Source organism: Protobothrops mucrosquamatus, unplaced genomic scaffold (genome assembly GCF_001527695.2).
Source record: "Protobothrops mucrosquamatus isolate PMUCROS unplaced genomic scaffold, P.Mucros_1.0 scaffold491, whole genome shotgun sequence".
NCBI classification, from domain to species: domain Eukaryota; kingdom Metazoa; phylum Chordata; class Lepidosauria; order Squamata; family Viperidae; genus Protobothrops; species Protobothrops mucrosquamatus.
The window spans coordinates 1-12,820 of NW_015386809.1; the positions used below are offsets into that span (position 1 = coordinate 1).

General features: G+C 46.5%; 1 protein-coding gene across 1 annotated transcript; it reads left to right on the forward strand.

Annotated features, from left to right (window-relative positions):
* The first annotated feature begins 2,637 nt into the window (after positions 1-2,637).
* TUBB6 (tubulin beta 6 class V) lies at positions 2,638-9,761 on the forward strand. The gene is made up of 4 exons (XM_015816754.1): positions 2,638-2,763; positions 3,739-3,847; positions 8,088-8,198; positions 8,688-9,761. Exons 1-4 carry the CDS (start codon positions 2,707-2,709, stop codon positions 9,749-9,751), a joined length of 1,341 nt encoding a protein of 446 aa, XP_015672240.1. The 5' UTR covers positions 2,638-2,706; the 3' UTR covers positions 9,752-9,761.
* Positions 9,762-12,820: the final 3,059 nt, after the last annotated feature.

Below are 12,820 nucleotides of genomic sequence, written 5' to 3' on the forward strand. Positions count from 1 at the left end.
TTATAAAGTACAAACTTCTTGGGCACCTTCTCCATTTCTCAATCCACTGGAAGCAACCCTTACCACGGGGGGGGGGATTGGAGGCATCTGGTTGGTTGCTACATCTACCACACATGTAGTTTTTTGTTTCAGCTAGCAGGTTTAAAACAACAAAGAAGCAATCACAGTACAATAATGGGAAGAAATGTGGGGGGGGGGGGAAACAATAAAATTTAAGGGAGAATTGGTATAAAATGTTTTACAGGTTATATACATATAACTCCATCAATAATTACCAATGCAGACAAACCATATAATAATATATGTTGGAAATGCCACAACAAAGGAACATTTTATCATATATGATGGTCATGTTAAAAGAAAACCTTCAAAATACTGAGAAGAAATAGAACAAAATATTCAGAAAATTCTAAACGTAAAATTTGAACTGAAATCATTAATCTTTCTTTCAGATATAATTCCAGAAAATATAAATAAAAAAATACAATGTATTAAGATACACGCTGACATGTACAATTTGTCACAACATAGGAAACTGATATATCTGTATTATAAAAGTTTAATCAAATTTAAGAAGGAGCATACTGCACATTGCACAGGAAAGCAAATTTAGACATTTGGAATATGGTTTCTAGGAAAACAAAAATAGGTTTCTAGGACCAATAAAAAAATAACCAATTAAATGACCTAAAACTAACAATATCCTTCAAAGTTTAATGCAAAGTACAGTGGTCATGGAAACAAACAAAAGAGGAGAAAAGGTCCCTTAAAAATCTGTAATGTTTTTATCCACGCTTTATCACTAGGGCAGGGGTAGGCAACCTTGGCTTTTATGACTCATGGACTTCAACTCCCAGAATTCCTGACCCAGCATGGTTCTAGGGAGCCCTAGAACTCGGGTCTCCCCAGCGCCTTTAACCATTACACCAGACTGCCTCTAATTTAGACTATTGAATTTGTTGTTGTGAAGTCGTGTCTGACCCATCGCGACCCCATGGACGTTCCTCCAGGCCTTCCTGTCCTCTACCATCTTCTGGAGTCCATTTAAGCTCACGCCTACTGCTTCAGTGACCCCATCCAGCCACCTCATTCTCTTCTATTGCCCTCAATCTTTCCCAGCATTAGGCTCTTCTTCTCCTTCTCATTAGGTGGCCAAAGTACTTGAGTTTCAACTTCAGGATCTGGCCTTCTAAAGAGCAGTCAGGGTTGATCTCCTCTAGGACTGACCAGTTTGATCGCCTTGCAGTCCAGGGGACTCGCAGGAGACTTCTCTAGCACCATAGTTCAAAGGCCTCAATTCTTTTGCGCTCAGCCTTTTGCGCTTAGCCGAACACAGCCATACATTACCACTGGGAAAACCATGGCCTTGACTATACGTACTTTTGTTGGCAGGGTGATGTCTCTGCTTTTTAGTGTGCTGTCTAGATTTGCCATAGCTTTCCTCCCCAGGAACAAGCGTCTTTTAATTTCTTGGCTGCAATCCCCATCTGTGGTGATCTTGGAGCCCAAGAAGATAAAATCTGTCACTACCTCCATTTCTTCCTCATCTATTTGCCAGGAATTGAGGGGGCCGGATGCCATGATTTTGGTTTTCTTAATGTTGAGTTTCAAGCAAACTTTTGCACTCTCCTTCTTCACCCGCATCAAGAGGCTCTTTAATTCCTCTTCACTTTCTGCCATTAGAGTGGTATCATCTGCATATCTTAGGTCAGTGGTGGCACCTATGGCACAGGTGCCAAAGGCAGCACTCAGAGCCCTCTCTGTGGGCACACACACCGTCACCCCAGTCCTAGGTCTTCAGCTGGGTTTTATAAAACCTTTTCGCTTTAGGCCGCCTCCGCCGCCATGTGCAAAAAAAAAAAATTCAATCAGTCAATTTCAACTTCTCACGGGAAAAAAAAGATCTTGCAAAGTTAGAATTGATTGATTGAACTTTTTAGTCCCACCCAGTCTACCGTTACCACCGCAGCCACACCCAGCCAATGGGCCACACCCACCCAGCACACGATGCATAAGTGGGTTTTGGGTTGCAGTTTGGGCACTCAATCCCTAAAAGGTTCACCATCACTATCTTAGGTTGTTGATATTTCTCCTGGCAATCTTAATTCCAACTTTTCATTCAACTAACCCTGCCTTTCTCATGATGTGCTCTGCATATAAGTTAAATAGGCAAGGCGGCAGAATACAGCCTTGCCGGATTCCTTTCCCAATTTTGAACCAATCAGTGGTTCCGTGTCCTGTTCTCACTGTTGCGTCTTGACCCGCATATAGGTTTCTCAAGAGACAAATACACCATCCCAATGTTTCGGAAGGGTACGTGGCCACCGACTAGACTCCGGCACGGCTGAGGAAAAGGGGCAAAGCAAGCGCCAGGAACTCTTAAATATAGAAAGCTCTGACCTCTAGTGTGTGAAACGGTTCTTCCCAAGAGACAGGGAGACGATTCACACGCACCGAGGGGCGCGGCCGGAGCAAAGGCTGGTCAGGGACAGCGCCAGTTGCTGCTGCTGCAGTTTCCTCCCTCCCTCCCTCCCAGGTTCTGTGAAGTTGCCGAGCGAGCAAAGCGGGGAGGTTGAATCACCACCCGGGAGCCAATAAAAAACGTTCATTGGAGGCAGCAAGTCCGCGTCCATCCGCCGCAGGGGTTGAAATACGGGAGGAAAAGGGGAAGCCGAACGCAGCGGCCGCAGAAAAACCACCGTCGCCATGAGGGAGATCGTGCACATCCAGGCCGGTCAGTGTGGAAACCAAATTGGAACCAAGGTATGGCGGTGGTGTGGTGGGGAATTATGTCGCATTATATACAGTGTTTCTCAACCTTGACAATTTTAAGGCATGTGGACTTCAACTCCCAGAATTCCACAGCCAGCTTTGCTGGCTGTGGAATTCTGGGAGTTGAAGTCCACATGCCTTAAAATTGTCAAGGTTGAGAAACACGGCGTTATAAGGCCAACCGATCAATTAATTATAAGTCGCGGACGAAATAGCTCCGGCAGCCGCTCGGGTGGTCCTGGACGCGCGTGGGCGAGGTCCAAGCTCTTTCCCTTCAAGGCGACCGCGCCCTCTCGTCTCGCTCCCTTCCACCTGGACGGGGGATCTCCGAGGAGAAGCCGCCCGTTTCCTTCGTCTTTAATACCCCCCCCCCAAAAAAAAGGGATGAGCAAAATTCCTCCCTGCGAGTTTCGCTTCGCTGGGGGGGCGGGGGTGGGTGGGTGGAGGAGGGAGAAAATCCTTGCAACTTGCCCACGCGCCTGCTGGGCGCCGAGCGCTGGAAAAGAAAGAAAGAAACCACCAAAACGGGAACCTCAATAGCCGCTCCTTGCGCGTTGACCATAAAAGGCTTCGGAAAAAAATTGAACCCGGGGAAAAAAAATGCTGAGGCTGCGGCGGGGGGGGGGGGAAGGAGGAGCGGGTTCGAGTCTGGAAGCGGGCTGAGAATTCGAAACCGATTTCTTTTCCTTTGCAATTCCTCGGTTCCTGTCCCTCCCCCTCCCCCCCACACACAGGTTTTCCAGGGAGGGGCCGGCCGGAGGCCGCTCTCAAGCACGCCCGGCATTCAGCAGCTGCTCGATCCGACGCATGCCTTCCCAGGCCGCCTCTGCCCCGGCCGCGGTGGGTGGGAGACAGGCAGGCAGGCAGGCAGGCAGGCAGGCGGCGGCTGCGCCACGGGCCCCTGCGGGCTGCGGGCGAACAGCGCCGCCCCTAAGCGCCGTCCCTTGTCCTTTCTGCTCCTCGCAGTTTTGGGAAGTGATCAGCGATGAGCACGGGATTGACCCAGCCGGAGGCTACGTTGGTGACTCAGCTTTGCAGCTGGAGAGGATCAGCGTCTACTACAACGAATCATCCTGTGAGTTGTTGTGAGGAGTTTCGGGCCTCCAAGCGATCTCTTTATTTGGGGGGGGGGCAGAAAATGGGAAGGAAGCAACGAGGTTGCTCGCGTGTTTCCTTTAGAACAGTGGTTCTCAACCTTTTTAATGCCACGACCCCAACCGGTCGTAAGTCGAGGACTAAACCAGTCGTAAGTCGAGGACTTTCCCTGCCCGGGAGCGCTGCGCATGCGTGGTTCTTCCCCCCGGCGCCGGCCGAGGCGTAGCTGGCAAGCGGCAGAGACGGAGCAGGCCGACCACCAGCTGGCCTAGCCCAAGGGAGGTAAGGCACCCGCCGGAAAAGGGGAAAAAAATGGCGGACAGCCTTGCTTGGCGACCCCCGTGAAATGGTCGATCGACCCCAAATGGGGTTGAGAACCACTGCTTTAGAAAAATGCCCCCCCCCCGACACCAGCACATCCCCCTGGCTTTAGGCTGTCCGTTCCCAGAATTCCCAAGCATGCCGGGAAATTCTGGAAACGTCCCAAGATGCCTTCGTGTTTTAGAAGCAGCTCTGTGAACTTTAGCATAAAGTTATTACCAAGCTGGCTGTTTTGTAAAAAAAAAAATAAAATAAAAAACTCTAGCAAAGAAATCTGCCTTAATTAGCATACTATCTATAATAGTAACAGGGAGCAGCATTTAAGGCAGTGTTTCTCAACCTTGACAATTTTAAGGCATGTGGACTTCAACTCCCAGAATTCCACAGCCAGCAATGCTGGCTGTGGAATTCTGGGAGTTGAAGTCCACATGCCTTAAAATTGTCAAGGTTGAGAAACACTGATTTAAGGTGTGGCTTGATCGGGAGTGAACTGTGATTTTAGTTATACCACTTCAGAACCGAAAGTGAGATAGAGCATGTTATTTATAACCGGTTGCAAAATTGCATTTTTTTGTCTCTTGAGCACCGTTGCCCATGTGTTTTAGGCCTTTTAATTCATAAGTATAACATACATATATAAATTTCAAAAATACATACTGCATCCTGCTGAAATAGGGTTACTGGGGGAGACAGAAATGAAACCACAAGACAAAATACATTACAATTTTAATAATACGTACTTTGCTTTGGGTCTCAATGAGATAGTCGCCCCAAACAGGTGCCTGTCAGAGATGTCAGATTTCACCATAATTCCCAATGTAAAAAGCACATCTACCACTTACAATGTTCCTTTACATCAGGGGTGTCAAACTCAATTTCATTGAGGGCCGCATCAGCATTGCGGTTGCCCTTGGGGGGGGGAGGTGGGTGTGGCCAGGATGGGTGCGGCCTACTGGGTGGGCGTGGATGGAGTGGGTGTGGCTTGGTGGGTGGCCATGGCCAGCTCTACATCATTCGCGTCAAGGGTGCCTGTGGGGGCCTGGGCAGGAGTGGGACAGATCTGAGGGTCTCTGGCAGAAGGGGTTGGGACCAGGGCAAGTGCCAAGGCATGGTCCACTGGAGGAGCCTCACTGTTCCTCTCAGGCCATGTGGGGGGGGCTGGATGGTGGTGCGGGCTGCCCAGAGCCCTGAGCAGCAGAGGTCAAACGCCCAGACTGGCCCTCGAGCACCTGCGGCACCAAGCCCAGCCCCACTCTCCAAAGGGGACACCCAGCTGCACTTATCTCCTCCTCAAGGCTGCTGCTGTGATTGCTCTCTTTAGCCAGGTTACTCATGATGGGTACGAGGGCAAAGTCAGAGGGAGGCCCATTCCCTCTCCATGGGAGTAGACCTGGCTTTGTATCCAAAGCTTCCTTAGCAATAAGATGGGAGACCCCCAGGATAGGCCAGGAGGAAGAGGCAAGGGGATGGTGAAAGGGCAGCAGGGCAGGACTAAGACAGGAGTTCCCTCAGACCATCCCTCCTTTTTTCCTTCTTTCCTTCCTTCCTTCCTAAGTACAGAGTGGTGGGAAAATATTTGAGATGAGGGAGGGAGAAAAACAGGCAAGAAACGCAGCTGGGGGGTGTGTGTTACCCTTCATGAGGAATGAAGAAATGCACTATTGCCTGGAAGTAGCTAGCACATGGCCCTCACCTACTTCACATATCTGGCTTGGTGGGCTCTGGGAGAGGGGATGCCATGAGCAGCATGAGAGTCAACATTACCTGTGCAATGCCAGCCAGCCCTCAGCCTGCCTGGTCTCAGCAGGCAGCGGGGTGCTTTCCTCACAGTGCCAAGAGGCTGAACCGGGCGATGCAAATCCAATTACAAGCGCGATGCCGCCCAGCCCCCAGCCTGCCCGGTTTTGGCAGGCAGCGGGGCGCTCTCCTCACAATGCCGAGAGGTTGAGCCGGGCGATGCGAAGCTCGTCAGCTTTGCACCTTGCTGCCTGCTGAAAGCTGCCTGCCAAAACTGGGCAGGCTGGGGGCTGGGCGGCCTCACACTTCTTTTTGGATTCGCACCACCCGGCTTAGCCTCTTGGCACTGTGAGGAGAGCGCCCCACTGCCTGCCGAAACCTCTTCCCCGGAGCCCATCAAACCGGATAGGTGAAGTAGGCGAGGGCCATTTGCTGGCCACTTCCAGGCCATGGTGCATTTCTTCATTCCTCACAAAGGGTGACACCTCCCCAGCATGCCCCCAGGGGGCGGGGCCGACGCGGCAGGGGCTGATTCCTTGCTGTTTCCAGACAGCCTTGTGGAGCTAAGACTGAATGTGTTTCAGCATAGATGGCCACCACAAAATTGTACATTGGCTCCCGGCCGGCGTGGGCCAGGGCCAAGGCAGTGGGGGCCATTCCCTCACTGTTTCTAGGATGGCTTTGCAGGCCACATGAAACCATGGGCCGCATCCGGCCCCCGGGCCTTGTGTTTGACATGTCTGCTTTACATTGTTGAGTCATTCTTACTTTTAAGAATGTTCTTCGTTTGTAGTGAAAAATCTGCTTATTTGCATTTACTTTTACCAATCCTTGAACTTTAAGGATTTGACCCTAAGAGACATTCTTTGTGGTCACATAGTTGGACAAATAGCTGCTGATACTGTTGCCTCAAATTTTTCTCCTGCCACATTTAGGCCACTTTTTAACTGTGGCTGAGTGCAAGGGTTGAGTGCAAGCCTGAGGAAGAAGAAGCAGAAGCAGCATGTATTGGCTGGAAGGAGCTGGTTGCCAAGAGTTATACCAATCATCTGTCCTTGACTTAAATGGGGAAATTACTTAATGAGCACTCAGTTCTCAGGAAGGGGAAATTACAGTTCCTCTTTCACTAAGTGAGAGAGCATTTGTGAGTTTGTTGGATGGGTGCATACATATTTACGATATGTGTATCCAGCTTCTGACATACTATCTTTTGCCTCCTACAGCATTTGGGGGATAGAAGAGTTGCCCCATAGCAATTTATTTGATTAGAGAAAAATCATGTGTGAAGTTTGCAAAACCTCAGCAACTAAGCAGTGATTTACTAATATCAAGCCCTAATGTTTTGAGCTATTGTCCCAGTCCAAAAGCATGAAATCCTGCCATTCTTTACAAGTGTGAGCATGTTAAGCTTTGTCCTGGATTAATTTCAGATGAGGTAGTAGTCCATTCTCCTGTTTCTCCACCCACCCCCCTTCCCCATGGCTCCTGACATTTCTGGCTGAATGAAGCTTCCCATTAACTTCCATTTCTATTAATGTAGTACACAAGTTCCATTTGCCTATCCTTGCTTTAACTGATAGCATGATAGGTAAACAAAAGTAAGTAATCGCTGTGGGCCGTGTTTATAACCGATGATGGTAGTTGTACTAGCGTAACATAATAACCTGAGGCTAACAACAGAGCTATCATTCTGATCCAAAAATGGCCGAGGACATGCCTTTGGGAAGCCAAAAGATGAATGCAATAGTTGTAATAGTATGTGGGAAACACCTTGATGAGCTGAAACCAAGAATCTCACTCTTGGTAATGGGGACTGTAAGGGTGTTTAGGACTTGAAATTCTGGTTTTAAAAATGGCACCAGCTTGGCATTTATATCCATAAAGGCTCACTTGACATGGCACCTAAAGGATGAATGTGGGAGTGAGCTTTACAGATTTTCAAAGTGGGATGGCATATGTATGTTGGCTGAGCTTAAGCAAAAGCCTTGGTTAAGATTGCAATAGTTGTGAAGGACAACAAGACATTTTTCCAAAGAACGGTAAGTAAATTGGTCCCTCTTTTTTAGATCAAATAAAAATTAGATGGTGTAGTAAATATTCAGAAATTCATGTGGATAGATCGGTATTCAGTTTTAATTTAATGTACATATTATTTCTTTTAGCCCAAACCTATGTACCCAGAGCAATTTTGGTGGACTTGGAACCTGGAACCATGGATAGTGTTCGATCTGGTCCTTTTGGACAACTCTTTCGGCCTGATAATTTTATCTTTGGTATGTTGACGATATTCTGTTACAAAAAGAAAACTTCCCAAGGACAATGCATTTAATGCATGCATTAGACAATGCTTATGTATCCTTGCACCTTTGGCGGGTTCCTCTCGTTTCACGTTAATTCCAAATGTAACAAAACTTCATACAGGTAGCCAATGCATTTTTCTATAGCACTGGCTGATGAATCTTGAATTTTTAGTAAAAGACAAAAAACATGAGAACTGGCAAACCTATCCATCTTGGCGTTAATGGGTGTGAATAAAATTCCTGTGTTGTAGTGTCAGCATACCACAATGTACATGAATGTAAAATTATATGAAGCATTTCTAAGAATGTTTTGGCTATTGCTTGGCAGCTAGAGTTCCCAATATATGCCAACGCTTGAAAATGTTTAAATTTATATAGATTTTGGAATGATGAAGGTTCATCACTACAGATATTTTGAGTCTATTTCACGACTCGGTAAATCTGACCTTTTTTCCTTTTCAGGACAAACGGGTGCTGGAAATAACTGGGCCAAAGGACATTATACTGAAGGAGCAGAACTTGTAGATTCAGTGCTCGATATTGTGAGAAAAGAATGTGAACACTGTGATTGTTTGCAAGGATTTCAGCTCACTCATTCTCTTGGAGGAGGAACAGGTTCTGGGATGGGAACACTTCTCATCAGCAAAATTCGAGAGGAATATCCTGATAGGATAATGAATACATTTAGTGTCATGCCATCTCCCAAAGTGTCTGACACTGTGGTAGAACCATATAATGCCACTCTCTCAGTCCATCAGCTGGTTGAAAATACAGATGAAACCTACTGTATTGATAATGAAGCGCTGTATGATATTTGCTTCCGTACTTTGAAGCTTACCACGCCAACATATGGAGATCTCAACCATTTGGTGTCTTGTACAATGAGTGGGGTCACAACATCGCTGCGTTTTCCTGGCCAACTAAATGCAGATTTACGCAAGTTGGCAGTAAATATGGTTCCATTCCCACGCTTGCACTTCTTTATGCCTGGATTTGCTCCTCTGACTGCCCGAGGCAGCCAGCAGTACCAAGCTCTTACAGTCCCAGAGCTCACTCAGCAAATGTTTGATGCCAAAAACATGATGGCAGCCTGTGATCCAAGACATGGACGATACCTGACAGTGGCCACAGTCTTCCGAGGTCCCATGTCCATGAAAGAAGTTGATGAACAGATGCTCGCCATCCAGAACAAGAACAGTAGCTACTTTGTAGAATGGATCCCAAATAATGTCAAAGTGGCTGTTTGCGATATAGCACCTCGTGGCCTCAAGATGGCCTCTACCTTTATCGGAAACAGCACTGCCATTCAAGAGATCTTCAAAAGAATTTCAGAGCAGTTCTCTGCCATGTTTAGGAGGAAGGCTTTTCTTCACTGGTTTACTGGTGAAGGCATGGATGAGATGGAATTTACCGAAGCAGAAAGCAACATGAACGATCTCGTTTCTGAGTACCAACAGTACCAAGAAGCAACAGCAAACGAAGAAGAGGAAGCTTTTGAAGATGATGAGGAAGAAGTTAATGAATAAAGTTAATACAATTCTCAAGTCTGAAGTGTTTGCTTTAGTGCTAACCATTTGCATAACATTAAGACTATCATAGAGCTTACTTTTCAGAGGATTAATTTAGCCCAGCGGTTCTCAACCTATGGGTCGCGACCCCATTTGGGGTCGATCGACCATTTCACGGGGGTCGCCAAGCAAGGCTGTCCGCCATTTCTTCCCCCCTTTTCCGGCGGGTGCCTTACCTCCCTTGGGCTGGGCCAGCTGGTGGTCGGCCTGCTCTGTCTCTGCTGCTTGCCAGCTACGCCTCGGCCGGCGCAGGGGGCGGAACCACGCATGCGCGGCGCTCCCGGGCAGGGAAAGTCCTCGACTTACGACCGGTTGGGTAGTCCTCGACTTACGGCCGGTTTAGTTCTCGACTTACGACCGGTTGGGGGTCGCGGCATTAAAAAGGTTGAGAACCACTGATTTAGCCATTTTCTTTAGAATGGATCGTTAATGCTTTGCATCAAAGATAAAGCTAAGACGTCCCGATTTATTGATTTGCTCAATGGGGCTGTGAGAGCCAAGACTTTAACACAAAAAATAAATAAAATAAAAATCAGGCCCAAATTCTACAGAATGAACATTATCTCTCCCATATTCACTAGGTTGGCTGAATCTATTTTGAAACAGTAAAATTCGAGTCTTGCCCATTTAAAAGTAGTCATAAACCTATTAAGTCTTGTTTATAAATTACATAGCTAACCCAGTTATATAATAGGCTTATGAGTGCACGTCTTTTGATTTGGTGTTAGTGCACATAAAAGTTATACTGAAATAAGTAATTGTATCCAGCTTCCTGAAAGAAATCCAGCTTTTAAGAAATAATACATATTCTTCCCATACCGAACTGAGACAATTTACACCGCAATCCTATGCATGGTTACTTGAAAGTAAATACTCCTTATTCTAAATGGAATTTTTTATCCAAGTAAATGTGTTTCAGAATTGCAGTGTTATTATGTCTTTGTTCTCTTTTACCATGTATTGATTTGTTGGGAACAAACTCCATTAATTAAAAATAATTTTAAAATATAATTTAGCCTTATGTATATTCCATATTTATAAATTAATGCTTCAACACCGGTGTTTTGGAATTGTTAAAAGTAACCTCTGAGGAAGTGGATGATTCTTTTGGAAGCTGAAGCTTTAAATTTCATGATACAAAGGAAGCATATTCTAAGGCTGCAGATCCACATGTACCTACTTAGTTCCCAGAATTCTTCCAAACATTGTTACTAATTTTCCACTTTACATGTGATAGAAAGCATTAGAAACATCCCAGATGGTGTAACTACAGTAAATGTAATTTTGTTACATTAAAATGTAAATTAATTCCCATGTTCTCTTTCTGGCTCCAGCAACTTTGCCTTTAGCTCCACCTACCTATTTGTAGTGCTAGCAACCAGGGCACCAGTTATTCTCTTGGGTAATCCCCATCATGTGGACGGACCAGACATGTCTGACTAGATGTCAGCACATTCCATAAGAATTCCAGTCTACTTCACTAGCTGCCACATTAGATTTTCCTCAATGCTATGCCTGACCTATGCTGACTTTGGACATTTTGGATTAGACAGTATGACATTTAACCAGCATCAAGTGAAACAAAGCACTTTCCAACTGAACTCCCATTCCTAGCTGCAAAGAAGTATCTCCAAGTGTGTGCATATGAAATAGCTACTATAGCAGTGATGGCGAACCTTTTAGAGACTGAGTGCCCAAACCGCAACCTAAAACCCACTTATTTATCGCAAAGTGCCAGGGCCGCATCAGCATTGTGGGGCCTCAGGGGGCATGGGGGTGTGGCCCACTGGGTGGGCATGGCTGCGGTTGTCACGGCAGACTGGGTGGGCATGGCTGGGATGGGCATGGCCACCTCGATGTTGCTCATGGAGGGGATGCCTGCAGGGGTCAGGCAGGGTTGGGGGAGATCCAGGGGGTCTCTGGTGGGTGGGGCGGTGGACAGGAGGCACGCAATCCTAGCTGGGACTGGGGTTATGGCGCCAATGGGGATCTGGCTTTCCTTGCTCGGGGTGGTCTTTGGCTTGCTGGGTGTGGGCGTGCTCTACCACCTCTACCCGATCTTGCTAGCTGGCCGCTTTGCCTTTGTGCCTGGTGGGGTTGCTCTGAGTGGCGGCAGCAGCCTAATGGACCTGCGCAAGCTGCTGGCAGCGGTGGCGTGCGTGCCCACAGAGGGTTCTGAGTGCCGCCTCCGGCACGCGTGCCATAGGTTCGCCACCACTGTACTATAGAAACCTAATGATTCATAGGATGAAGACTGGGTTTCTCTCATAGCTTTTATTAGCTATCTAGCCTTTTCAAGCCTTGCTGCTTGTGCTAGCTCTCATCACAATCCAGATAATGTGCCATTAGTGATTGAATTTTTAATATCTTCTTTAACAGGCTCCAACGTGAAACTTTTTTTTAGTACAGCCACAAAGTGGGCTGGATTTTTCGTGGGTCTATTTTCCACAATCTTTCTATCCTTGCTTTGTCACAGGAAGTTCATAACGTACTGTGAAGCTACAGATTTTGCCCCAATGTTCTTCCTTTGCTTCTATTACCTACTGTTTGTTGCTGTTTAGTTTGATGTTTTGGGAACATGCTTCCGTTCCCTTCTCTTTTTACTGACCTAGATACTTTTGCAGCAGTAGCACTCATACCTGCTTCTTGCTTAATACCAGGTAATTTATAAGCAAGTTAAATGACCTTTCTTAGCAGAGATCCCCATTTTTTTTCATTATCAGCTGTTCAATTTGCATTCTATTCTTATCTAATTACTAATTTATAATAGGAACTCCAGCTTACTCTTTTTCTTGTATGCCCTTTGCTAATAACGAATGGTCCATCCATCCTTTCTTGTGCTATCTATCTCTGGTTCTGAACAGGAAGATCAGTATCGTGTGTGTGTGTGTGTGTGTGTATGATGACTTTAAATAACAGTATGGAGCAGACTACTTGATGTTATTGTTCATGTTAGTTTACTAGATGGTACACGGTGAATTCTGATTTTTCTCATTTGATTGCCACACTTTATCAACGTGTCTATGG

Coding starts and splice junctions, on each gene's coding strand:
- TUBB6 (XM_015816754.1), top strand. CDS start 2,707: ATGAGGGAGATCGTGCACATCCAGGCCGGTCAGTGTGGAAACCAAATT. Junction 2,764..3,738: donor GAAACCAAATTGGAACCAAG/GTATGGCGGTGG, acceptor TGCTCCTCGCAG/TTTTGGGAAGTGATCAGCGA. Junction 8,199..8,687: donor GCCTGATAATTTTATCTTTG/GTATGTTGACGA, acceptor TTTCCTTTTCAG/GACAAACGGGTGCTGGAAAT.